Source organism: Globicephala melas, chromosome 1, assembly GCF_963455315.2.
Source record: "Globicephala melas chromosome 1, mGloMel1.2, whole genome shotgun sequence".
Classification (NCBI taxonomy): domain Eukaryota; kingdom Metazoa; phylum Chordata; class Mammalia; order Artiodactyla; family Delphinidae; genus Globicephala; species Globicephala melas.
The window spans coordinates 157,547,190-157,572,844 of record NC_083314.1 but is presented as its reverse complement, the minus strand read 5'-3'; the positions used below and the strand labels follow the sequence as shown (position 1 = coordinate 157,572,844).

The 25,655-nt window shown below is 50.3% G+C and overlaps 1 protein-coding gene across 9 annotated transcripts in view; it reads right to left on the bottom strand.

The window, feature by feature from the left end:
* INPP5B (inositol polyphosphate-5-phosphatase B) overlaps positions 1-17,111 on the bottom strand; it is a 50,875-nt gene extending 33,764 nt beyond the window's left edge. For 4 of the 9 annotated variants that reach the window (XM_060307640.1, XM_030868752.2, XM_060307626.2 and 1 more), the window contains exons 1-7: positions 17,039-17,111; positions 16,296-16,360; positions 15,809-15,903; positions 14,863-14,960; positions 14,699-14,728; positions 13,316-13,426; positions 9,061-9,201 (exon numbers count right to left, since the gene is read on the bottom strand). In XM_060307640.1, the coding sequence (XP_060163623.1) occupies positions 9,061-9,201; positions 13,316-13,426; positions 14,699-14,728; positions 14,863-14,960; positions 15,809-15,903; positions 16,296-16,352 (532 nt within the window). In that variant the 5' untranslated portion in view covers positions 16,353-16,360; positions 17,039-17,111. Of the gene's footprint in view, positions 1-6,528; positions 6,670-8,814; positions 8,895-9,056; positions 9,202-13,315; positions 13,427-14,698; positions 14,729-14,862; positions 14,961-15,770; positions 15,904-16,221; positions 16,361-17,038 lie in introns of those variants that run through there. The other 5 variants (XM_030868677.2, XM_060307623.2, XM_070045521.1 and 2 more) reach the window with 5 other exon arrangements.
* Between the last annotated feature and the right edge of the window lie 8,544 nt (positions 17,112-25,655).

Below are 25,655 nucleotides of genomic sequence, written 5' to 3'. Positions count from 1 at the left end.
AAAACCATATTATCATCTCAGTAGATGCAGAGAAAGCTTTGGACAAAATTCAATACCCATTTATGATAAAAACCTTGCAGAAAGTAGGCATAGAGGGAACTTTCCTCAACATAATAAAGGCCATATATGACAAACCCACAGCCAACATCATCCTCAATGGTGAAAAACTGAAAGCATTTCCACTAAGATCAGGAACAAGACAAGGTTGCCCACTCTCACCACTCTTATTCAACATAGTTTTGGAAGTTTTAGCCACAGCAATCAGAGAACAAAAGGAAATAAAAGGAATCCAAATCGGAAAAGAAGAAGTAAAACTGTCACTGCTTGCAGATGACATGATACCATACATACAGAACCCTAAAGATGCTACCAGAAAACTACTAGAGCTAATCAATGAATTTGGTAAAGGAGCAGGATACAAAATTAATGCACAGAAATCTCTGGCATTCCTATACACTAATGATGAAAAATCTGAAAGTGAAATCAAGAAAACACTCCCATTTACCATTGCAACAAAAAGAATAAAATATCTAGGAATAAACCTACCTAAGGAGACAAAAGACCTGTATGCAGAAAATTATAAGACACTGATGAAAGAAATTAAAGATGATACAAATAGATGGAGAGATATACCATGTTCTTGGATTGGAAGAATCAACATTGTGAAAATGACTATACTACCCAAAGCAATCTACAGATTCAATGCAATCCCTATGAAACTACCACTGGCATTTTTCACAGAACTAGAACAAAAAAATTTCACAATTTGTATGGAAATACAAAAGACCCCGAATAGCCAAAGCAATCTTGAGAACGAAAAACAGAACTGGAGGAATCAGGTTCCCTGACTTCAGACTATACTACAAAGCTACAGTAATCAAGACAGTATGGTACTGGCACAAAAACAGAAATATAGCTCAATGGAACAGGATAGAAAGCCCAGAGATAAACCCACGCACATATGGTCACCTTATCTTTGATAAAGGAGGCAGGAATGTACAGTGGAGAAAGGACAGTCTCTTCAGTAAGTGGTGCTGGGAAAACTGGACAGATACATGTAAAAGTATGAGATTAGATCACTCCCTAACATCATACACAAAAATAAACTCAAAATGGATTAAAGACCTAAATGTAAGGCCAGAAACTATCAAACTCTTAGAGGAAAACATAGGCAGAACACTCTATGACATAAATCACAGCAACATCCTTTTTGACCCACCTCCTAGAGAAATGGAAATAAAAATAAACAAATGGGACCTAATGAAACTTAAAATTTTTGCACAGCAAAGGAGACCATAAACAAGACCAAAAGACAACCCTCAGAATGGGAGAAAATATTTGCAAATGAAGCAACTGACAAAGGATTAATCTCCAAAATTTATAAGCAGCTCATGCAGCTCAATAACAAAAAAAACGAACAACCCAATCCAAAAATGGGCAGAAGACCTAAATAGACATTTCTCCAAAGAAGATATACAGATTGCCAACAAACGCATGAAAGAATGCTCAACATCATTAATCATTAGAGAAATGCAAATCAAAACTACAATGAGATATCATCTCACACCAGTCAGAATGGCCATCATCAAAAAATCTAGAAACAATAAATGCTGGAGAGGGTGTGGAGAAAAGGGAACACTCTTGCAGTGTTCTTGCAGAACAGTATGGAGGTTCCTTAAAAAACTATAAATAGAACTACCATACAACCCAGCAATCCCACTACTGGGCATATACCCTGAGAAAACCATAATTCAAAAAGAGTCATGTACCAAAATGTTCATTGCAGCTCTATTTACAATAGCCTGGAGATGGAAACAACCTAAGTGTCCATCATCGGATGGATGGATAAAGAAGATGTGGCACATATATACAATGGAATACTACTCAGCCATAAAAAGAAACGAAATTGAGCTATTTGTAATGAGGTGTATAGACCTAGAGTCTGTCATACAGAGTGAAGTAAGTCAGAAAGAGAAAGACAAATACCGTATGCTAACACACATATATGGAATTTAAGGGAAAAAAATGTCATGAAGAACCTAGGGGTAAGACAGGAATAAAGACACAGACCTACTAGAGAACAGACTTGAGGATATGGGGAGCGGGAAGGGTAAGCTGTGACAAAGCAAGAGAGAGGCATGGACATATATACACTATCAAACGTAAAATAGATAGCTAGTGGGAAGCAGCCACATAGCGCAGGGAGATCAGCTAGGTGCTTTGTGACTGCCTGGAGGGGTGGGATACGGCGGGTGAGAGGGAGGGAGATGCAAAAAGGAAGAGATATGGGAACATATGTATATGTATAACTGATTCACTTTGTTATGAAGCAGAAACTAACACACCATTGTAAAGCAATTATATTCCAATAAAGATGTAAAGAAAAAAAAAAACCATGTGAGCAAATTAGCCAGCAGTTCAAACGAGCAGGATTAACGCTTCTCAATGCTATGTACACACCACTAGGGGGCCGTCCCATGGCCTCTCCAAGACAGGGCAACACATACCAGTAAGAGATTCATTCACTTTACAAGGAGATAAACAGATCCCGATTCAGCTACCCAGAATCCAAGTCAGGCTGCGTTAATGATAACAATGACAGTAATATTACCATGAATAATATTAATAGCAAATACTTAAGGCTTACTGCATGCCGGGCATGGTTTTAACCTCTGTACGTGTATTTAATCTTCACAACTCCTCCATGAGGTATGTGGCGTTATTATCACCACTTTACAGACTGAGATAAACACGGAGAGGTTAAGTAACCTGTCCAAGAACACAAAGCTAATAAATGGTACAGCCAGGATTCAAACCCAGGGAATCTGGGTGAAGAGTCTGTGCTCTTAATCAAAAACTATATTAACTATCAGAAAAATGTGGGGTTCAGAAAGCATTTCTGGCAGAGGAAATAATTTCAGCACAAAGAGACAGCATTATGATGTGCTCAGAAATAAGTAACAAAAAGCAGTATAAATAAGTAGAAATGAAAAGTTTTGTTTGAGGAGCATCAGGGGATACAAAAGAAGAGTGCTGGGGTTAGGGCTCAGGCATCAGATTCAAACAGACGACCTGAGTTCTATTCTGTCACGGACCTGGTGAGTGATCACAAGCATGTCACCTACTCTCACCAAGCCTCAGTCTCTCCATCTGAATAATGGACATCCTCTTACAGAACTTTTGTGCTCAGGGTGAGGCCCACAGACCCACAGTAAGTGCTTAAGAAATGTAAACTGCTAATGATAATAGTCATAACAGTAATCAATTTTTATTTAAAAATACAATTTTATTTTTTTAATTTATTAGAAATAGATTTTTATTATATGTAAGGCCAAACTGTGAGACTCTGAATGCCACGTGGAGTTTGGATTTGACTCCAAAGGAGAGCTAAGTACATAGCACACACAGGGCAGGGATCTCTTGAGAGAAGCCCATAGCACGGGGCACCCAGCATTAAAAAGAATGGAAAGAGGGCTTCCCTGGTGGCGCAGTGGTTGAGAGTCCGCATGCCAATGCAGGGGACACGGGTTCGATCCCTGGTCCAGGAAGATCCCACATGCCGCGGAGCAACTAAGCCCGCGCGCCACAACTGCTGAGCCTGCGCTCTGGAGCCTGTGAGCCACAACTGCTGAGCCTGTGATCTAGAGCCCGTGAGCCACAACTACTGAGCCCATGCGCCACAACTACTGAAGCCCGTGCACCTAGAGCCCGTGTTTCACAAAAGAAAAGCCACCGCGATGAGAAGTCCGCACACCAAAACAAAGAGTAGCCCCCGCTCATCGCAACTAAAAAAGAAAGCTCACGTGCAGCAGCAAAGTCCCAACACAGCCATAAATAAATTTTAAAAATCAAATAACTATGCTTCTTAGTCCCTTTCTTCCTTTCCTCCTTCCCTCCCTCCCTTTTCTTTCTCTCTTCCTCACTTTCTTTTCATTTTTTTAACATTTTAAACATTTCCCATAATCTCATGGCTTTAAAAAAAAGTACCACAGATTTTAACAATTAACATGGGCAAAGACATCTCTAAAAACACATCCCATGCCCTGCAAACCTGTTAAGCCCTGGACTCAGAATCCAAGTTGTCCCCTGTGCAAATCCAATTTAGGTTAGCAAGGACTAAATATCACTGGTTTAGCTCAAGGAGAAAGACGACGACTGTGCAATTACTTTTCAGCCACAGGCTGCAGTGGTCACAGGCTACTGGAGAGATGACTTTTTCCTCCAGGCTCTCTCTTCACTGGGCCTTCTGTGAACTGTCTGTGGTCTGGTGATAAAGCTGAAAGAGAAGTGGCAAGAGCAAACCAGGAAGGGTTGGGGGTGGAAAGAAGTACAGAGCCCACTTAAAGAGGAAGGGGGCAGATGTCCTTCAGGCGACAAATCACTCGGGCTAGGAAATGTATGAGTCTAGAGGGTTCGAAAGACAACAGATTTTTAAGCACCTACTGATGTATGAGGCATTAGGCTGGCATTTGGGGAGGAGAGAGGATGCAAAATACTAAAAGCAGCAAGTTCGAGCCTGTAAAAATGTAGCTGAATGAACAGCCAACAAAGAGATGAAAAAGCAGAGGGTTTTACCCGGAAATAATAAGCAGTCGGGTTTGAAGTAAGAGGAAATGAAGGTGAGCTGGGGAAGATAAGACTCGAGAAGGGGGGCTGAGGCCAGACCACGCAGGACTTGAATGCAGTGCTGAAGAATCTGAACTTTATTCCTCAGGCTACAAGGACTGGCGCAGCATTCAAGTTCACAAAACAAAACAGTAGGGCATGATAAAAGTCGTTCTAAGGCAAGCCCCAAGGGAGGAGGAGACAGGGGAGGAAGACTTGTAAGGACACCACTGCACTAGTTCAAGTAAGAGGATACCAACGTGAACCATGCGGATTTAATTTTTTTTTTAATTTTCAAAAAATTTTTAAATTGCAGAAGAAGAATGGACAGAATTTGGTTATTTAGACATAGGAGGTTATTTAGACATAGGAGAGGGAAGAGTCAAGGATGACTGAGGTTTTTAGTGATTATATTGATAGAAAAGAAACTGGAGGGAGGGAAGGAGTGAGGAAGAGAATGAACGTAGTAATTTGGAAGAAACCAGCCTAGGAAAGGCCCTGAAGAGGGCAGCCAGTTTCTAAGCTCTTAGAGGTGGGCATTTGCAATTCCTAAATGTGCTTCCCAGAGGAAACCACCCCTAAATTAGCATTCCTTCGGTCCTGTGAGACCTTCTAGAAGGCAAACATTCACTCCCATTTTACAGATGGAAGAGAGGAAAGTCAAGAGACATGTCCAGTATGATACCAAGGTGCAGTAACAAAAATAAATATTAAAGTATCCAGCCACGTAGACGTACACTTTGTTCAAATCCTCATCATTCACATTTGGAGCTTTAGTTCACATATGCACCACCTGTAAAATCTACAAGTTTGTTACAGTAGATTTTAAGCCGCAAAGAAAACAAGCGAGCCAGTGAGCTTCTATGTCCCAAAACTGTCTTTCTGCTAATAAATATTGATGTCTCCCTCTTCCTGAACCTTCTGTCCCCAAGGACTTTTCTGTGCAAAGCACCCCTTCTAAGTGAACGTTTGTGGGTCACCTCGCTTGCTCTAGGCTCCCACTGTAGAATTCCACAACAAACTGTTTTCTGAGGGCAAGAAAAGTCTTCAGGGGGTTCTCCTGTTCTAGAAACAAACAAAAGGTTAAATGCGACGAAGAGGGAAACGGAGAAGGGAACGACAGAAGGAGGAAGAAAAAGGAACACAGTTCTCTTTTGTTTAAAGGAACCAAGTGGGCCAAATTAATTTGCTTAGGAGCCTGCAGAGCTTCCCACAAAGGTGGAGATGATGGGCAAGATTTCCACGTGTAGGATAAACATCTAGGAAAATTCATTTTCTCTGTGCTAAAAGGGTACGTCGGTCACACAGCTTTTACTTATTAAGAGACGGGGGAGCAAGAAGACTGACTAACCCAGGGGCTGTTTTTCCGACATTCTCACTGGCTTCTGCCCTGGTAGTCTAGGTTACCCTTTATGCTACCCTGAGTTATAAATAGCATTCATTTCCTTTCTCAGGCCAGACAGACTTTAATGCTTTATTTCTTGGGTCCAAGGGAAAAAATACTCATAGCACATCTCATTCTGAATTTGAGTTACTACCAAGCTTCCTCGCTTTGAATCAACCATGGAATAAGAAAACCACTTCAAAACATCAAAATTTGTTTGTTGTTGCCATGTTGTTAAATTAGCCCAGAAAAGTCCAATGGGACTTCTGAGTAGCTGTTTCCTTTCTAGTACATAGCTCAGAATCCTCCAGAACACAGCTCCAGGGCTTTGCATGTGTCTGGGATGAGGCAGGTGAATATTTTATACAATGACATGGGTGAGTACTGAGCCCGATGAAGGATTCCCCAAGGGATAAGAGCACCTTCAGTTGTTAGACAGAAACAGGAAGGCATTTCTCCTTATTTCTTTTTAAGGAAAGAAAAAGCTACACCAAGAAGAGCAGTTAAATAAGTGAAGAAGCAGAAAAGCCCCTACTTACAACAGCTACTTGTCTGAGACCCATGCAAGGTCTAGGAGTCTGAAGAGGCCAAGAGAATCAGATGGAACAGGCTGCCACTCGACCAGAAGCTTTACATCTCACTTCAACATCACAACTTAGCTCAAAGATCCCGGTCTCAACCTGAAATGACACCACCCCCGATCTAAAACTTCTGCATTTCACTTTTCTGCAATTCCTACCAAGCTTGGCTTGACACTCCTGAATGCAGGAAAGACAAATCAAGGAAAAGAATGGACATTTTTGGAGAGATGCATCCACGTGAGAGCTTTCCTTTCTCTACCAAGACAAAGGCAAGGACTGAAAGCCAGCTTCACTTTGCCCCCAAATACCTAGGCCTTTGAGGGGCTCTTACCCTTGGCTCACCTCACAAGGTCCCCCCGTCCTGCTGAGCCGACCCCACACTCTCTTACTATGAATCACCAGATCCCTCTCTGTCAGACTGTCAGCTCCTTGCGGAAGCCCTGTTTCTCCTGATGAGCGTCACAAACAGCATTTTAAAGCAGTCTTTGGGTTGGTCCCCTGGGCTATCAGGACGTGGGAATTTTGATCATATGCATATAGGAAGCATCAAATTCGCTATCTGTTTCCCTTGGGGTTCAGGGACATCCAGAGGAGGCCCAAAGGGTTCCCCCAACCTGTTGTAGATGGTGTGACTCTCCTCTGAGGCCAAAGCAACTCTGGAAACAGAGCTGACCGAAACAGAACTGAGGGCTTGGTGCCATTTCTTACCAATTTTAACATGAGCAACTTAGCATCTAGTAGTGTAACCCCACTTATTGTAGGTATTACGATGGGGACAAATCATTTCAAATTAAAAATGAAACCAAAACCTTGACAGTAACTCCTCACCAGCAAGTGGCTAGTTTCGGATTTCTGAAAGGTCACAGAAGATTCTGAGATCACTTTGCATTTATCACCCAGCGGCAGATAACTGCTTCAGAGCTGCCCCGACTTCTCACAGAAGACCTCCCTCTACTTAGGAGATGAAGCGCTCCAACAGGCTCTGGCGGGCTGGCTGAGAAAACAGAACCCACCTCTTTCTGCTGCCATCGGGCCTGTCCTCTGCCAACTGTCTGGATGCTGCCCTTTCGAAGGGGCAAGGGGAAGATATGTACTTAATCTTAAGCTCTCACCTGTCCCAGTACCAGAGCCCAGAATGTCATGGAAACTGATGCAACAGCTCCCTCAAGATCAGCCCTTCAAGTGAGCTAAGCCCATGAGAGATGCAAACTATCAGCACCATCGTGTGCTGCGACTGTATCTTGCAGAGGCTGCAATGGAAGAAAAGAACGAACACGGAGGAAGTCCTTTGCTCGCTTAGTTTCCTCCCATTTTACAAACTTGTGCAACGTGCTATTCCCCCAGCCTCTCATAGTTTGCAAGCCTTTTAAGAGCAAGTGGAGCGCCGGCCCACACTTACACGGCTACTTGACAGTTCCCTAGCAAACGGCTGAGAAAAGGGGCACAAGTGGGTACTAGTGGTCATGCCAAAGCTCAGACGTAACAGGAGCTGCATGGGCACACCCAGGAGAAAAAAAATACCAGGGAGCCCCGGGCAGAAAACCTAGGAGCTAGACAGAAAACAGAGGTCTGCAGGTCCTCCCAAAGCACCAGCCTGACCCAAATTTCAGCCCTGGGCCTCTCACTCTCCAGAAGACAACCTCCTGCTCAACAATTGGTCTTTTGTGCTGCACAACGTTATCCACCAAGGGCTGGGTGGAAAAAAAAAACCTAATCCCCTTCACCTGTAACCTCATTGTGGCCTCCAGGCCCAGGGTGGACAGGGCTCTCCTGGACTCCGGGTCTGCGCACAGCCCAATCTCTCACAGGGTTTGAGGACCGACAGGAGAGCCAGGCAGCCCCAGTACACACACCAGTCCTCACCCAAAGGAAGGCTCCGTCATGGGGAGTGCACCTCCACACAAGTCAAACTCGAAGGTCAGGATGGAGAAACTGAGGCTCAGAGAGGGGCAGCCACCCGCCCCAGGTCACACAGCGAAGTCAGGAACGGAGCTTTAGTACTACCAAAACCCCGGCCTCGGGATTCCTGAGTACCTCACGGGCCCCCGCCTGCCCTCATCACGCTCGGCTAAGAATAACTAACATCCCCACAGCACCTCAGCCCCAATGTCTCCGCCTCCGTAGGGCCAGGACCTTGGTCTTTGCCCCGAGCGTCCGCCAGCCAACCCACAGACCCTGCCCGCCCGAGGGTCTGACCCGCCACCGCCCCGGAGCCCCAGCCCAGCGTCCCACCGCCCGCCTGACCTGCAGATTCGCGCTCCCGAGAGCCGGCGGCGGCAGACATTTCCCTGCCTGCTTCCTCAAGCTCTTCATCACGCCGCCCGGAGCCCCGCCCCCCGTTTCCACCCCCAGAGGGGCCCGCCCCCGCGTGCCACCCTCGCCAATCAAAGGCCGGGCTTCTCCATAGCTCCGCCCCCAAAGAGAACGGGGCCCGCCCCTGAAGCCTGGCCTCCTCCAATCCCCTTCGCGCCTTCCGAGATCGATACCTGCCTCCGCCAATTCCAGAGCGCCCGGGCCAGGTGCCCTGGGCTGAGTTCCAGCCGCGCGGCGTGGGCGTCTCGGGCTCCGGCTCCTTGCGCCTGTAGCGAGACAGCCACAGAAACTTAGGATCTAGGGCCTTGGTGTTGAAACCTGTGGAAGGAAAAAGGAGGGAATACTGAGCCACGGACTTGAAGAGCCGGTTCCACCTCCGCAAGGTGGATTTGCTCCGTGAGCAAATCGCTCAGCCTCTCCGGGGAGGCTCCAAGCCTGTTTCCCTGGCGCACAGTGTGGGCCTGAGATTCAAATACAATAATAAACATGAAAACGAAAGTGCTATACCAAGATAGACAAGCACCACTCCTGCGACCTGGTGGTAACTACGTGCCAAGGTCTATGCTCCTTAATTCTCACAACTAACTTTAGGAGCAAGGGAACGATTATCCGGTGGCAACTATTATCCCATGGCAACTGAGCTCAGAGAGGTGAAGTCTGAGGTCGCAGAGTGAGTGGCAGTGTGGGAACTCAAATACATGTTAGTACTAGGGAGCGGGTTGGGGGCTTTAACTACCCATAATCTCCATCAGCAACTCGCAAGCCTCCCAAAAAAACACACTCTAAGTAAAAGCAGTGTGCCTGCTATGAAATATGCCTTCAAGACGAGTCCTCTGGTTCCCTCTGAACCAGATTGCCACTCTTCCTTCCTAGAAATTCTTGGGTCTTCTCTGCCTCTCACTCAAACCCAGGTCTGCCTGATTCCTAAACACTTGCTGTTTCCTATGCTATCCTGCCTGTTCTCCTTGTAGAACAGCATGAACCTGACCGAACTGAATTGGATTTGCAAGGGCATCATAAATGAAGAGACTTGGGTCGTAGGACTGACTATGGCACTCCCAGACACAGCTTTTAAATTATTTTCAGCAGTTACATGCCATTAACCCATCTGATCCTCACAAAACTCTTGGAGTAGTAAGGCAAGTTCGTATTTCCACTGTACAAATAATAAAGCCAAGGCTCATAGAAATAAAATATATTGTTCACATTCACAACTAGGAAGTGGCAGAGCTGGGATCTGAACTGAAATCTCTGGACTCCATGGGCTTTGGAGTTATAACCTGGGGTTCCAAACCTGGTCCTATTAACTTCCATTAATGAATGACCTCGGGTAAGTTACTAAAATGTCAGTTTACTCTCTTGTCAGTTTACTCATCTGTAAAACAGGATACTCTTTAGTACTGCTCAAAAGACTAAACAGAAAAACATCGTTGTTGTCTGTTGCTGTCTAGAAAAATGCATGGCACACAGTAGGTACTCAATTAATGTTGGCTAATTCTTTCCTCTAACTGTGATCTTTTGACCAAGTCACTTCCACTCCCTGACCTTTTGTGCTGCACATTACCCACCAAGGACTGGGTGGGGAAAAACTAGTTCCTTTCACCTGTAACCTCATCCCGGACTCTGGTCCTTTTATCTGTAAAATGCAAGGGTTGGGCAGGTGGATTCCCAAGAGTCTGTCATCTCTGAGAGTCACCTCTCACCCAGACCCCTCCCAGAGGAAGTCCACATCATGATAGCTGCTCAAAGAAGCTGAGTTAGTGCAGTTTCCCTGCTGGTTACCCCAGGTGTGGACCCCGGAAGGAAGAGCAGGGAAGGGAACCGACAGACAGATACCTAAGCCTAAAAGAGGGGAATCATCCTCGACTACTCCCTCTCTTTCATTCTCACAGCCGGGCACCAAGCTCTGTTCATCCATTCAACAAATATGTGTTAAGTGCCTACTACATGGCAGGCACTGTTGTAACCACAGACAGTAAAGCTGTGAACACAACCCAAACTCAGTGTTCCCATGGTGCCTTCATTCTCATCAGTTTGATCTCTCCAGTCCATCCTCTCCTCCCCATCCCCATGACTGGGCCCTGGTCCAAGCCTCATTTTTTATGCCTGAACCACTGCAATACATTCCCATTGATCTCCCTGCTCTAGGTTCTCCCCTTCTGCACCAGTTGCCAGAGGAACTTTCCTAAAGTGCAAATCCTGCCTCGTTATTCCTCAGTTTAAAGCTCCATCAGCTCCCCACAAGCTACAGGGCAAAATCCAAGCTCTTTGATGGTTATTTAAGACCCTTCATGCGCTGTCTCTGCTGGCCTGTCCTGGTTCAGCTCATTCCACAGCCTCCTCCCACCCCAACTTCAATCCCACCCAGTGCTCTGCTCTTAACTCCGACTGTCTTTTTTCCCATGTTGGCTGCCTGGGAAAAAACCTCACTCATCCTTCAAGTCTCAGCTTAAACATCACCTCCTACACGAAGTCTTCCCTGAGCAGTGTAGATGGGATGGGTTGGCATGAGCTTAGGACACATTAGAGCAAAACTCAAGAGCTCGGTCTCTGGAGGAGACTCTCTAATCCTGTCTAATCCTGGCTCTATTATTTACCAGCTATGTACTCAGGTAAGGCATTTAACCTCCCTGAGCCTCAGTTCCCTCCCCTGTAAAATGGACACACTGATAATACCTACCTTGAACGGCTGTGGTAAGAAAAATAAGATAATGTGCTGAAAAGTCCTCAGAACAGTGTCTAACACGCAGTAAGTCCACAATGAATGTTAGCTAAGGAAAAATTTTTCTGAGCTCCTACTATGTGCTGGGCACTTACACATGTATTACCTCATTTAATTCTCACAATTCCGTGAGGAAGATATTCTTTACATATAGAAGTCTACAAACAAGCAAACTCATAGAAAAAGAGATCAGATTTGTGGTTACCAGAGGGAGGGATGAAGTGGGGGAAAAGGGGATTGGGTGAAGGCAGTCAAAGGTCCAAACTTCCAGTTATAAGATAAATAGGGAGTTCTCTGGTGGCCTAGTGGTTAGGATCCCAGGCTTTCACTGCCGCAGCCCGGGTTCAATCCCTGGTCGGGGAATTGAGATCCCACAAACCGCATGGTATGCACCCCCCCCAAAAAAGAAAAATAAATAAGTACTAGGGGTGCAACAACATGATACATATATTTAATACTGCTGTGTTATATGAAAGAAAGTTTTTAAGAGTGTAAATCATGAGTTCTCACCACAAGGAAAAAATATTTTTTTCTACGTCTTTAATTGTATATCTGTATGAGATGATGGATGTTCACTAAACTTATTGTGGAAATCACTTCGTGATGTATGTAAGTGAAATCATTATGCTGTACACTTTAAACTTACACAATGCTATATGTCAATTAGAGCTCAATAAAACTGGGAGGAAAAAAAAAGCTCTACAAAACCAAGGTTCAGAGAGGTGAGGTGGTTTGCCCAAAGTCACACAGCTAAAGACCAGCAAAGATAGGCTTCAAATGCAAGAGGTTGTATAGCTTCAAAGTCCATTCTCTTTGCTGTTACTACTGTTATTACTTCTCCAACAACTACCAATAATAATCATAAAACAGGTTATCCTTATTAGTTGAAGGTTTGGAGATAAATTTCCCCTGCTTATAGAATCAACCCTTTAACTCAGCATTCAAGGCTGTATATTGTTTCCTTTTCCCACATTGCCCAGTTTGCATCAACAGTCAGTACCCTTCCTGCACACCAGGCAAACTAAGTTGGAGCCCCCAGACATTCAGGCTCCATGAGGAGACCACGATAGAAGGGGAGCCCACCCCGGATTCCTGCAGAGCCAGGATGTTAGCTAGAAAGGAAGTAAGTGACAGTGTTGGGTAAACAGCTAAGCCCCAGTGCCTGGTGGCTAGAATTTGCATGTTCTCTGGCTGATTCTCTGCTCTTTACCTGCCTGGCTGATCGCCCAGTCTAAACAAATTCTGCCCTAGAGGCCACTAACTTCTCACTGTTAAGTTAAAGCTAGACCATCTTCTCAGCTGTGGTGGGGGACAGAGCAGGGTACAAGGGCAGGAGAGCTCTTATGACAGACTTCCCTTGGTTCTAGCTGTGGTTGTCAGGGAGAGGGAAGGTGGGCCTCTAGAAGCTGCTGACCCTGCTAACTTGTAAAAGATTCTGCATGAGAATCACAACTCACCCCATGCAGCCCTGCCCAGAGCAGGGAGGGCAAAGGGGCCCTGCTGGCGTTAAGACTCAGGTCCAGAAACGGGAAAACAGAAATGCAAACATCATGGCTGGCTGGTGGCCTGGGGGCACGGTGGCCTCGTGCCAGCAGCTTTGAGAGGGCACAGAAACTGTAGAGTGTAAGTCCAAAGGGTGCAAAGTCAACTGGTGGTGGGGAGGTCAGTGCCCAGCCTCCCCTTCCCCCGGGAGCCTGTGGTCTTACCTACCTGGACAGGCCCTGGCGACTTCCTGGAGAAACGTTCTGGTGTGTGAACCAAAGGGGAGCTGGAATACGAGGCTGAGCTCCGCTGTGTCCAGCTGGACGGTGACATCTGAGCCTGCACAGGGGAGGCAGGAAATGAGCCCCTGGCCTCCAGGATGCTTAGGTGCATCTTTAGACTGGAGCCCCCAGCATGGAACGTCAGCAGCCCAAGCTCCCAAAGCCCCTTTGACCCTTAAGCTGGGGCAATAAGGGAGCCCTCTGTACCCCCAGCTTCAAATTAACATCACCCTCAGTCTACAAAGGGGGTGGACCTCAGCTCTGAAAATTCAGTAAGCCTCACCGTAGCCTTCTGGACGGAGCCAGAAGAAACCAACTTCTCAACCTGTAGTCTACCCCCTGCCCCACCGGTGGAATGAAAAGCACACAGAGGCGGACAGGGGGGCCGTCCGTCAGTCAGTCTCCCTGACTGTGCCAGACACACGCTAGTCACAGGGAACACCACGCTGAAGACATCAGACATGGCCTTGTCTTCAGGGAGCTGGAGTGTGGATGGTGTCTGGCTCATAGCGTAACCGCAGCACCCAGCAGGCACATGGCGAGCACGCAAAACATGTGCTGAACTAACGAATGAGTGGGAGCAATGCCGCAGACTGATCAAGAGCGTGGGCTCCAGAGACTGGACTCCGAGTCTGAATCCTTGTCCCACCACTTGCTAAATTACTTAATTTCTCTGGGCTTCCATTACCTCGTCCATAAAATGGGGATGAAAGCAGTGATGACCTCACAGAATTGTGAGGAAAGCACGTGATGTGTGTAAAGCTCGTTAGCATAGTGCCTGGCGCGAGGTCATCATTGATTAAATATTCATTTCTATGATTATTAGTACTACCTCTGCTATTACGACTGCAGTCCAGCAAAGAACACCGACATTACATAGGCCACTATAAATAATTAAATCACTGTGGGTGACAGAGAGGTGGTAAGGACGAGACAAAGGAATGCGTATGAGTGAAATACAAACACTTTCGGATACAAACACTCTCAGGAGTTCAACAAAGGCTTCCCGAGGAAAGTCAGTGTGAACTGAAGCCCTGGAGGATAACTGGCTATGCGAAAAGAGGAGTGAGGGCTTTCAAGAGGAGGAAGTAGCGTGTGCAGGGGCTCCGTGGTGAACACGCGTCACGTTTGAGATGCTTGGAATGCAGAGGATTCCAAGTGCAGCAAGCAGGGAAAGGAGTGACTGGAGAGATGACCGGGGCCTCATCCTGCAGGGTCCTGCGTGCCACAGTGAGACGATCCGAAAGTGCTTTTACTTCACACCACTCTTCTCTCTGCAGATTCTGTTCCCCCTGCCCCAACTGGGACTCAGACTGAAAGGACCACTCACCAAGAAAGTAGACTTCACCATCCAGGGACACTGCGGGCAGGGAAACGAAAGGGCCCTTAGCAACTGAGCATCATCCTTCCTCCCAACGCCCCACCTCCAACAAGGGCAGAAATGACCCGGGACCCCAGAGGAGAGGGATCATCCTGTCCAGGCCCCTGTGGCACCTTCTTCCAGAGCGAAATCCCGAGAGATCGGCACGATCTGGTCCAAGGAGACATCATCCCCGGTAACGGCCATCCTCCGGTGTGTGTACAGGAAGAGACTGAGGGCAGGAAGCAGAGTGAGGACAGGGGGCCTGTAGTCTAGTCGTCCCTCAGGCCCATCGGGGAAGCCTCGGGGTGCTCGCACTCTCTCCTTGGTTCCTGGGGCTGTGCTCATGCCTCTCTGCTCATGGTACCCACCAGAGACTGTTGGGTCATCAAAGCTGAACTTGCCTCATTTCGGGGAGCCCCTGCCTTGTTAGTAAAACCCATGTTTGATCTCCCCCTGTGCGTTCTAGCACTGCAAGTGACAAGAACAGGGCAATCTTAGCCTCCCCACTCCCTCCCTGAACCTCAGCTTTTTCATCTGTAAGGTGAGGGTGGTGGGTTCAAAAATGTCTAAGGCTCCTCCCAGCTCTGAGACCCTGAGGTTCACCTTCTGGCTGTGAGACCATTGATAAATATTAATTATTCTCTCTCTGCTTCTGTGTAATATGTGGGTATTACTAGCAACATTTATGGAGCCCTTTCTATGTGCTTCACAGCATTTTAAACACTTTACATGTAGTAACTCATTTTAATCTTCAGTCTGGACACATTGAGGTTTGCTCAGGATGACATGGCTCGGAAGTAACAAAGCCTGAATTTCAACCCAAGACAGGCCACAGGGCTCAAGATCTGGAGCGTATGTTCAACCATCTTCTTGAGAAGTTTTCTCATCAAATTTTGAGGATTATATGAGCTAAGACTACAGAGGGCTTGGCCTATAGTGGTCAAAAACTATTATCATTATTACAATTATTCTAGAAGCCTCAGACTCTGCCCTAGAGGGCATGAAGTCCAGCTGGAGGGACAGTGGAGAATAATCAAACCCAGGGCCAGAGAGGCAAGGACTGAACCAGTCACTGACGCATGTTCCTGGCCACCATGTTCCGGGCGGTAACGCACGAGTCCCAGGAGGCGGCTCTGCCTGCTCTCTCCCTCACACAGCGCTCCTTGCACCGCCTGCAGCTCAGGGTCAAGGCAAACCAAAAGGGAGCCGGGCCCCAGGCCTCGCCCAACCCAGCCCACCCCACCTGCCCTGCCCTGCCCTGCCCCGCCCCACCCTCACCCACACAGATTCACTCTGTGGTTTCACCTCTCCCACCCTTCCTCATCTGTGAAATGGGAAGAGTAACCCCCAACGTCACAGGGGGTGGGAGGATAACTGAGTATTTAAAGCACCCGGGAGAAAGTCCAGGACTAACTGCTTAGTATGTACAGGTTTCCATCTCCCCCTGAAGGCACAGAGAGAGGGAGGCAAGCAGACAGACACGTAGACACCTGCCATTCCACTTCCCAAGGCCAGGCACGGCAGGCCCTGGGGCTGGGAGCTCGGCACCCGCAGGGAAGGATATGATGATGCAGTACTCCCCCTCAGCCAGGGTCTCCTGGATCGCCACAGACTGGTCCATGCTGGCCCCTGCTGAGCAGACACGCCCCGGGGGAGGGCAGATGGGAGCCCCTTAGGTCAACAAGTCACTCAGGAGGTTATGGAGCTGCCTGAGGGAGGGCTGGGGGCAGGGAGGAGGGGCTTTGTGCTGGGAGAAGGCGGAGGAGGCCTCATCCGCTCCCTCCTCCTCCCCCTCCCCCTTCCCCTGAGAATGAGCCTTTCAGTTTCTAGGGAGAGGGGCCATCCCTTTGCCCCCGGTGAGAGGTACAATTTGCTGTACCGCCCTTTGTCTTGAAGGGCATCCAGTCGCTTCTAAGTGGGGTCCAGTCTATTTGTTGGACGTGGGGTGCCTTGTCCCATTACTGGAGAGGAGGACAAGTCCTATTGCTCCTGGGATGGGGCTCTGCCTTCCTTTTTGGGGAGCAGTATTAGTCCTGCTGGCACCTCTCTGGGCAGTGTCAGGGGTGTATCTGCACGTATCTCAGGAAGGGAGCTCTCATCCTAAACAAGGACCCCAGTTCTGTCCCTTTTTCCCTGGAGATGGGAAAGTGTCCCATTACTCCTTGGCCCTCCCCCAGCCCAGCAGGCCCCATTGCGTCAGCCGAAGGCCGAGAGTGTCCGGCTCTCACAGCATCAGGACAGGGGTCCCAGCCCTTAGCTTGCCCAGTCCCTCCTGCCCAGCCCCGCCCTGGTTTCCCTGCTCCGCACCTGCTCCCACACCTCTGCCATCGCCGCCTACCTCCTGAGCTGCCACCGCTGCTGGGTGTGCGGAACACCGCGGCCCCGGGACCCAGCCAGAGACTACATTTCCCAGAAGCCACCACGCCACACGACGGTCAGCCAGTCTGCAAGGCCCAGCCTGCCCACGCCAGTGCGGGGGTGGGGTGGGGTGGGGTGGGGTGGGGTGGGGTGGGGTGGGATCTTCCCTGCCCCCGTTAACTCCTTAGGTCTTGGGCTACCCTGGGCTCCCTATTCCGGAAAGATTTTCCTAAGTACTTGCCCTCGGCTCACCCTCGGTCCTGGAAGTCATGGGGCCAGAGCTCCCCTCCCAGGACCTGGAAGGAAGATGGTCACTTTAAGGAAAAACACTTTCTCAGTTTCATCCTCAACTCCTCTCACTCCAGGCAGGCCAACACTGGCCTCTACTGGAACGCTTCCTCCCCAGCTAACTACCCCATCCTAGCTTAAAGGAGAACAACACTGTGAAGAACCACTACACCATTTTCCAGGTGTAGAAACTGAGGCTCAGAGACATTAAGCAATTTGACCAAGGCCGCGCACCTAGCAAAGTGGCCTCAACTGAAAATGTGACTCCAACTTCTGTGCCATGGACACTGCCACATGCCTCCCTTTCCCCCCTAAGCCTCAGCGCTGTGTGTGTGAGGTGTGTGTGACAGGAGCACCTGGTCCCGCCTGCCTCATGGGGCTGTTTGGGGATAAAGGATGAGAATGCACATTGTAAAGGGTGTGATCCTGTTCATATGCAGTACTGTGCTGAGGCTCTATCCTCTCTCCTCAGGGAGGAAAGAGTTCAGGGGAGGGGGCCACTCAGCTCTCAGGACAGCCTGAGGCTGTACTTTGCTGTTCTCCGGCCCCTTCCCCCAATTCACTGGCCACAGGCACCTGGGCAAGGTCTTCCTCCTTTGGGGCCTCGATTTCCCACCTAAGATAAGCAGGCTGCTCCAGATGGACAAAAAGGGCTCAGATCAGGGAGTCATGACCGGCCTCTCCCAGCCTATTGGCCATTTCACTAAGCTGTAAGCTCCCTGAGGACAGGCTGTATCTTTTCCTCATCACCCCCGGGTAGTTTCTGGGACACAGTTGACCCTCAGAACATGTTTATTGAATTAGTGAATTATCTTAATGAATACTCTTTCTCTCAAGCTTTGACCCCAACTAAAGGGTAAGTGCAGGGGAAAGAGTGAGCATGTGACTTCTAACCCATCCTCACTCCTTTTCCCTAAGCTTAGAGTTGCTGCCTTAGTGACCAGTTCAAGTTTGTATACGCAAACCTCTTCCAGAAACAGACATCACCTTCTTCCCAATCTTCTTCTTTTCCTGGAAATATCCACAGCATAAATGGAGCTCAAGTTTATTTGAATTTGGTTTCAAAGCTGCGTGGGGGATGAGGAGAAAGGGGATTGATTTAGACCCTTAAAGATAAAGGGGGTGGTGGTCATTGCAGGAAAGCAGGGGAACCCCAATTCCAGCCCCCCTCTTTGTGTCAAAGTCTGGGGAGGATCTGGGAAAAGTAGACGGGACCGGGCATTTTTATAGATGAAGAAACTGTCCCTGCAGGACTTTGGGGTCCTCCTACTTGATGGGGGTCAGACAGGAGACTGTTCTGTTTTTCCAGACAAATCCCAGCCTCTCCTTGGGAATGGGGCTAAGGCCCTGTCCCCTTGGAGAGCATCATGTTCAGGCCTAGGCCCTGGGAGCCTCTAGCACAGAGTTGTGGACTTGATAAATCCCTCTCACTAAAGATACAGCTACAAGGACTTCCCTGGTGGCACAATGGTTAAGAATCCGCCTGCCAATGCAGGGGACATGCGTTAGAGCCCTGGTCCGGGAAGATCCCACATGCCGCGGAGCAACTAAGCCCGTGCGCCACAACTACTGAGCCTGCGCTCTAGAGCCCACGAGCCACAACTACTGAGCCCGTACGCCACAGCTACTGAAGCCCGCACGCCTAGAGCCCGTGCTCCTCAACAAGAGAAGTCACTGCAATGAGAAGCCCGCGCACCGCAACGAAGAGTAGCCCCCGTTTGCCACAACTAGAGAGAAGCCCGCGCACAGCAACGAAGACCCAATGCAGCCAAAAATAAATAAATGTATTTTTTTTAATTAAAAAAAAAAGATACAGCTACAGGAATCAGAGCTGGGGGTGGGCCTGGGGACTTGCAGGGCCTATGGGACCTTCCTGCCTGCCGCTCCCTGACTGCTGAGCGAAGGAACAGCAGCAGAGCGCCAGCCAGGGTCCAGGGCAGGGGGCTCCTTGTGGCCCCTGGTGCAGCCCCGTTGAAGCGGAGGTTCTCATCCAGCTGGAGGCAGCTGCCTGAGGCTGAGGCTTGGCAGCACTCCTGGTAGCAGGGCTGAGCCACAGCCCTGTGACACCTGGGCGTCCCTGTCACGCAGGCCTGGCTGCGCCCTGCAGTGTAGCCTGAGCTGGACCGTTTCAGCTGCAAGAAGAGCTGAGACCGTTCATCCTCCCCTTGCCTTCGTCCCCCATTCACAGAGACAAAAAATGTTAAGTTGGGTTGTGGGCTGAGCTGAACTCCCTTGGACCCCTCTCTCCACCCCCATGAGGCCAGCCAGCCCGTCCCCAGAGAACATACAGGGTGATCAGAAACAAGGGGGCATGTCACAGACACTTGGAAGATTCCAGCCACTGCCTTGGATTTCAGCATAATGTGGAGCTCAGAGGGTCGAGCAGCCTGGCCCTCAGCAGGTCTAGCTCCAGCCCGATTCGGCTGCTGACCCATTAGTCGAGCGGGGGAGAAGAGAGACCTGCAGTTCTGAGGGAGGGCAGCACCCAACCTTGGAGCACCGCAGGGGCCCACCTCACAGAAGTCCAAGCCCTCGGGGCACTCGGCCACAGCTTTCTGCCTTGGCAGGAGATTTTCCCCTTGAAGAGAGAGTGAAGGGAAGGGTAAGGGGTGTGGAGCCCTGTGAGCTCCAGACAGAGGCGGGGCTGGAGCCCCATCCTGCCTGTCCCACTGGCCCCAGCCCCAGCCACCCCTCGCTGTCCATTCCTGCTTCCACTTCCCAGAGCAGGCAGATGTGGACAGACACTCATGTTTCTCTTGGGGGCTGGCAGGGTGGTGGTCACCAGTGGTGGAGTGGGAAGTGTCTTTTCCTCTGGGATGGTCAGGTGGCCTAGGCCTGGGAGCAGACCAGAGCTGTCTGGGGAAGGGCTATGACACGTCTGCTGGGGGACAATTCCTCTGCAAAGCCCCAGGCCGCCCCCCAGGGGAGGGCATCTTGTGTGTGGACTTCACAACCTGAAACTCTCCCATCTCTGCCACCTGGAGATGCACAGGAACTTGCTCTGGCTTCCTTGGAGCTTGTGGGGAGGAGAGCACTGGCCCAGCTGGGCGGGGAAAGGTGGCGAGTCGGAAGGGGAAAATCCAGAAGGGGTGGGGCACTGAGGAGGAGGGTAGACCTCAAAGCTAAGGGTCAGCCCGACAAGGTTGGGGTGTTGATAGAGGCTGGGGAGGTTGGGGAAAACAGCTCAGGTGTTGGGGGCCTGTCAGAGGGTGGGCTCAGACCTGGGCGCTAGTGGGTGGGCAAGGCTCAGGGCTGGGGACAGGTGGGGCGGGGCTCAGAACTTATGGGGCCAATGGGAGGAAGAGTCAGAGTGGAGGGCAATGGAGGAGGGGCTTGGAGTTGGAGGACCACGGAGGAGGGGTTCAGAGCTGCAGGCTAGGGGGATTGTCTCACCCGAGGCCAACTGGTTGAGCTCCAGGCAGAGTGGGCCGCCACTGCAGCACTGCAGAGAGCCGGGTCGGGGCTAGAGGCCTGCAGGTAAGGGCTGGGGCTGGTTTCATTTCTCCCCTCACAACTGAGGCTGCACCAGGCCATATAGTGGGAAGCGTTGAGTTGGATCAGCTGGGTAAAGAGAGTGCCTGCGAGTCCAGGGGGATGGGGGGTGGCCAGCCAGTCCCGGGCCATATCTCAACTCTCAGGGCAACCCAAACACCGACTCCTCTCTCTTCCGCTTCAGCACCTCCCTCCCAGCACCTTACTGGAGGTACCTGAATGTCACACCCCTTCCAACCCTGCAGCAGCCCCTCCTGGCAGCATCCTGCCTGGTCCCCCACAGCAGCCCTACCCCTGCACTCGCAGTAGCTCTCCCCTGCGCTGCACTCTGCTCTTTGGTTGAAAGGCTCTGCTTCCCGGTTTGCACGCCTCTCCATAGCAGGGGAAGCTATGGAACATCTGTGGGAGGGTTTGAACGCTGTGGCCCTCTTCCCACAGGTGAAGGCATCCAGGAGGCTCTCTCCTCCTTCACAGACTGCTTTGCCGCTTACCTGGACAGGAGCGGGGGTCAGCTGGCTTCTCACCAGGTTCTGGGCTACCAGTAGGACCTGCAGGAGGACTGGCAGGAGGAAAAGGAGAGAGGAGACCACTGCAGGAAGCAGCCAGCTCAAGAGTCAAGGTTAAGGAAAGGTCATACAGCGGTTAAGTAGAAGGGGCCATGACACAGGTGAAAAGAAGGGATAGCCTCAGGGCCCAGGAGCAGTCACAGGTTAGGGTTGGTCACCTGGACCAGGAAAGGCTGGGGTCCCTGGGCTTAGGACAGCTACCTCTGAGCAAAGCAGCCTGATGGCTACTACCGGTCACAGACATCTTCTGAGAGGTAGGCCAGGAGCCCGAGAGAGTGAGGGACTGGTCCTGGGCAGCCCAGGGGAGGGCTGCAAACAGAGATTCCCATTACTACGCTATGCAAAGGAGTAAACTAAGGCTGGGAGCAGGGGGGTCAACTTGTATGGAATAAAGGGTCCCAGGGGCTGGACTTTTGCTTCCCACAAGTCATACTTTCAGAGTGACATTGAGGCAGGCACAAAGGGGCCTGCAGCCTGGTAACGGCCCCTTTGAGAGTAAATGTTGTTGTTGGCATGGCAACAGCAGCATCCCAGGCCCGAGGGGAGACAGAGCTGGAGCAGGTGCAGTGACAGGAAATAGACATCCGGTGCTTCTGATGTGGCCTCATTTGCCTCTGACATCAGAAGCTGCTGGGGGTGGGGAGTGGCGGGTGATGGGCTTCCTCAGAACCCAGGGCAGGGAAATGCTGGGTCACAGAGAGGGTCAGAAGTCAGGGCTCCCCTTGTCCAGATTCTTCAGGGTTCAGACCCAACCCTGTTTCTAAATCAGAGGTGAGCTAAGGGCAGGAGGTACCTCTCAGACCCTGGATAGCTGGATGCCAGCTCTGGTTCCCCCAGGACGAAGGGATCAGATCTGTAAGGGTCTGCTAAGCCCAGGTTCAAGTTTTTCCATGCGAGGCAGAAAACTGCTGGAGATGGGAGAGGGGGACCTTATTCCCATCTTCCCGCCCAACCCTGGGAGGCTGAGCACAGCCCAGCCCCCAGATTTCCCAGGGCTAACAGGGCATGTTTCCCTGCCGTCAAGGGTTGGCCCTCCATCAGCACCTGGATCTCACAGGTGATGGCTGCCAGGGTGATGTGATACAGAGGAGAGCCTGGACCCTGTCTGGGCCAGGCTGGGCCCCTTCTGGCCATGGTCTTTAATGCACGAGTGGGGCTGTGCTCAGAATCCTGGGTGCAGAGGTGAGGCAGGGTAGGACCCCTTGGCAATAGGGGCCACTTCTCTCTCCACCCTCACCCCTCCTTACTACCAGGAGCCTCAGCCCCTCCATTGCTCCCTCCCCTCCAACGCTACACTCAAGAAGTGTTCTCATCCAGTTAACACCTCTCAAGGGGACTTCAGTCTCCAAAGGCAAATAGGTCAAGAAGGGGGCCCAAAGGTTCTCCCCAGCCCCTGTGTCCTTGTGAAAGGAAGGACCCAAGCCTCCCACACAGCCCCTTTCCCGCTTCCTGGTTGGGACAGCTGAGGCTGGAGGGACAGCTCAGGAGTGTGAGGGAAGCAGACCATCAGAAAGCCGGGCGAAGCTTAGACAGTTACTTGGTATCTGTGCTAGTTCTGCTCCTTGCCCATCTACTTTAGTCTGTGCATGTCTCCATAAATAGAACATTCCCAGTATTCCCTGAGCCTCACCCCATCCCAGCTGTAGACCTACCTGCGCACCTGAAGATGTGGAGGGCAACCAGCGTGTGTGCCTGAGTCAGGGAGGCTGGAAGCTGGCGGCTGCCCCTCCTCCCCTCCAGTCATCTGTTAGCTCTGGCAGTTCCCTCTGATGCTGCTGCCACCGGGGACACAGGCAAAAGAAGGAAGCACAGCTGATGTCCAGACTGAAGCCAGAGGGAGAAAATAAAGTCAACTGGCAGATAGAAGGACCCCACTGGAACGTGTCTTATCTGTGTAGATGAGAAACCCGGCAGGTGGAGCAGGCTCTCAGAAGAGATAAGAGGGATGGGAGGCCAGGGTCGTCCCAGGGCCCACCTGCAACGGGAGAACTCTGTCTGTCTGATAGTGGAAAGGGGAGTGGGTGGGGAGAGGTCACAGGCCCATTCCTCCCAAGAGAACTTAGAGACGAGGCTGCCAGCAGGGCAGGATGGAAAGATGAAGGGAGAGGTAGTTATCATCCCAAGGATAAAAAAATGTAAAAACAATGCAGAGGGAAGACAGAAACCTCATCTTTGTCTGACGCTCACTTCCCAACACATGGGTTACTTTTAGGGTGCTCCCTTTGTAGAGCCTTCCAGCACAAGCTGACCCAGCGAGGGGAACAGAAGGGAAGTGGAGGAAAGGGATGACAGTTGAGGCTGGACACAGATTTACTGGATTTCCTCTCAGAGGTAGGGAGGGAGGAGACTCCCGCTTCTGGGAGGTTCATCCCAAGATCAGCCTCTGGGTTCAGCAGGGCCAATCTGGGGGTCAAGCCCAGATTCCTGCGTGGGCTGGGAGGGCAGGCAGAGTCCTGCAGTTGCTCTGATGGAGCAGTTTCCTCCTTGAAAAGTGAGCTGAATCATCTGTTCCTGGCAGGCAGTGCCCTGGCAGAGGTTCAGACTCCAGGTCTAAAGGAGAGATTCTCATAAGACTCAGGAACCAAGGACGCACTTCTGGGGATTCATGAGCCCCTGAAATTGTGTGCAAGAATGTATATGCAGGGACTTCCCTGGCAGTCCAGCGGTTAACACTCCCCGCTTCCACTGCAGTGGGCGCAAGTTTGATCCCCGGTGGGGAAACTAAGATCCCGCATGCCATGCAACACTGCCAAAAAAAAAAAACAAAGTATATGCAAGCAGACTTTTCTAAGGAGAAAGTCCACAGTTACCTTTGTCTTTCCAAAGGAATCTATGATCCTTAAAAAAGATTAAGAACTACCGACCTAAACCCAGGAAGAGCACCACTCCGCTCTCCTTAGCCTAGTAAGGGGGCTCAGCTGTAATCCTGTTCTTCTTATAGCAGACCCCTGAAGGCCAGACTTCAGGGAGCCACCTCTGGGGAGAACCACTGCTTCTTTATTTATTTTAAAATATTTATTTATTTATATAAATTATTTTGGCTGTGCTGGGTCTTAGTTGCGGCATGCGGACTTCTCGCGGCATGTGGGATCTAGTTCCCAGACCAGGGATCAAACCCGGGGCCCCTGCCCTGGGAGCGGGGAGTCTTACCCGCTGGACCACCAGGGAAGTCCCGAGAACCACTTCTGACTGATGCAAGTTTGCAGGCACCTCCTGAGTAACTCTGTGCCCCTCAGGGCTGGGTGGAGCTGGCCACACAACTCTTCCAGCTGGCCCAGGTGTTACTGCACCTCCTTACCTCTGGGTCTGCTCCCACCATCTCACATCCATTTAATTCTCAAGATTTGCAAACCTAGCTGTGCCTGGCACGTGGAAGGCACTAAAAAATATTTGGATGAATGTAACAAATGAACAAAAGGAGTCTCCGCCCCCGCCAGGGGCTTGTTTCCTCCCAGGCACCTCTGGCTCAGTTCACAGGATGACTAGTTATCTGGGCAAGGATGATGGCAGGACTCCACAGAACCTGGTCCCACCGCCCCTCCACACTGTAAAGAAAACAAACGGGCTCTTGGAACGCTCCATTGATTGACCTTGCCGTCCCAGGTACCCACTCCTGAAGAGGGGGCTCAGAGGAATGTGACGGTGGGAAAGCATCAGGTGTGTCCCTGGGGAGGCCTGATGCTGCTACTGCCCCAGCTGGAAGGCTGGAGAGACATCCCCTCCCATGTTCACCATTTCCCAGGCTTTAACTCTCTTCTCAAAAGGCAATGTCTCCTTGCACTTTGGGCCTATTTTCAGTTACCAATGTTTTTAGTTGGCTCAATTAGGTTTTATTATCCATTCGCTCTGCTTTAGAAACTCAGGCTCTGGCGAGGTTGTCCAACTGGGGTTTTAAGCAACTGGAGGAGCCAAAGTACAAATGAACATGTGAGGAGTTGCCCAAGGGATGGGTTGAGCCAGTAAGGAAAATCCCAACCTGGTGGTGAAGCCCTACTCATGGAGATAACTAGGGCAATAGATGAGTGTGAGGGAAAGGCCAGCTCTGGAGCTGGGATCTGTCCAAGCAGACGTATAAGTAGATATATTACAAACAAACTGAAGGTCTGGGTGCTGAGGGGCAAAGGGGCCCTCTGGGGAATCCTGTTCTGGCCCCGGCCCTGGCCTTCAGATGACTGTGCTGAGGGCAGATCAGGGCCCCCTGGCTCCCCTAGTTCTTTCCC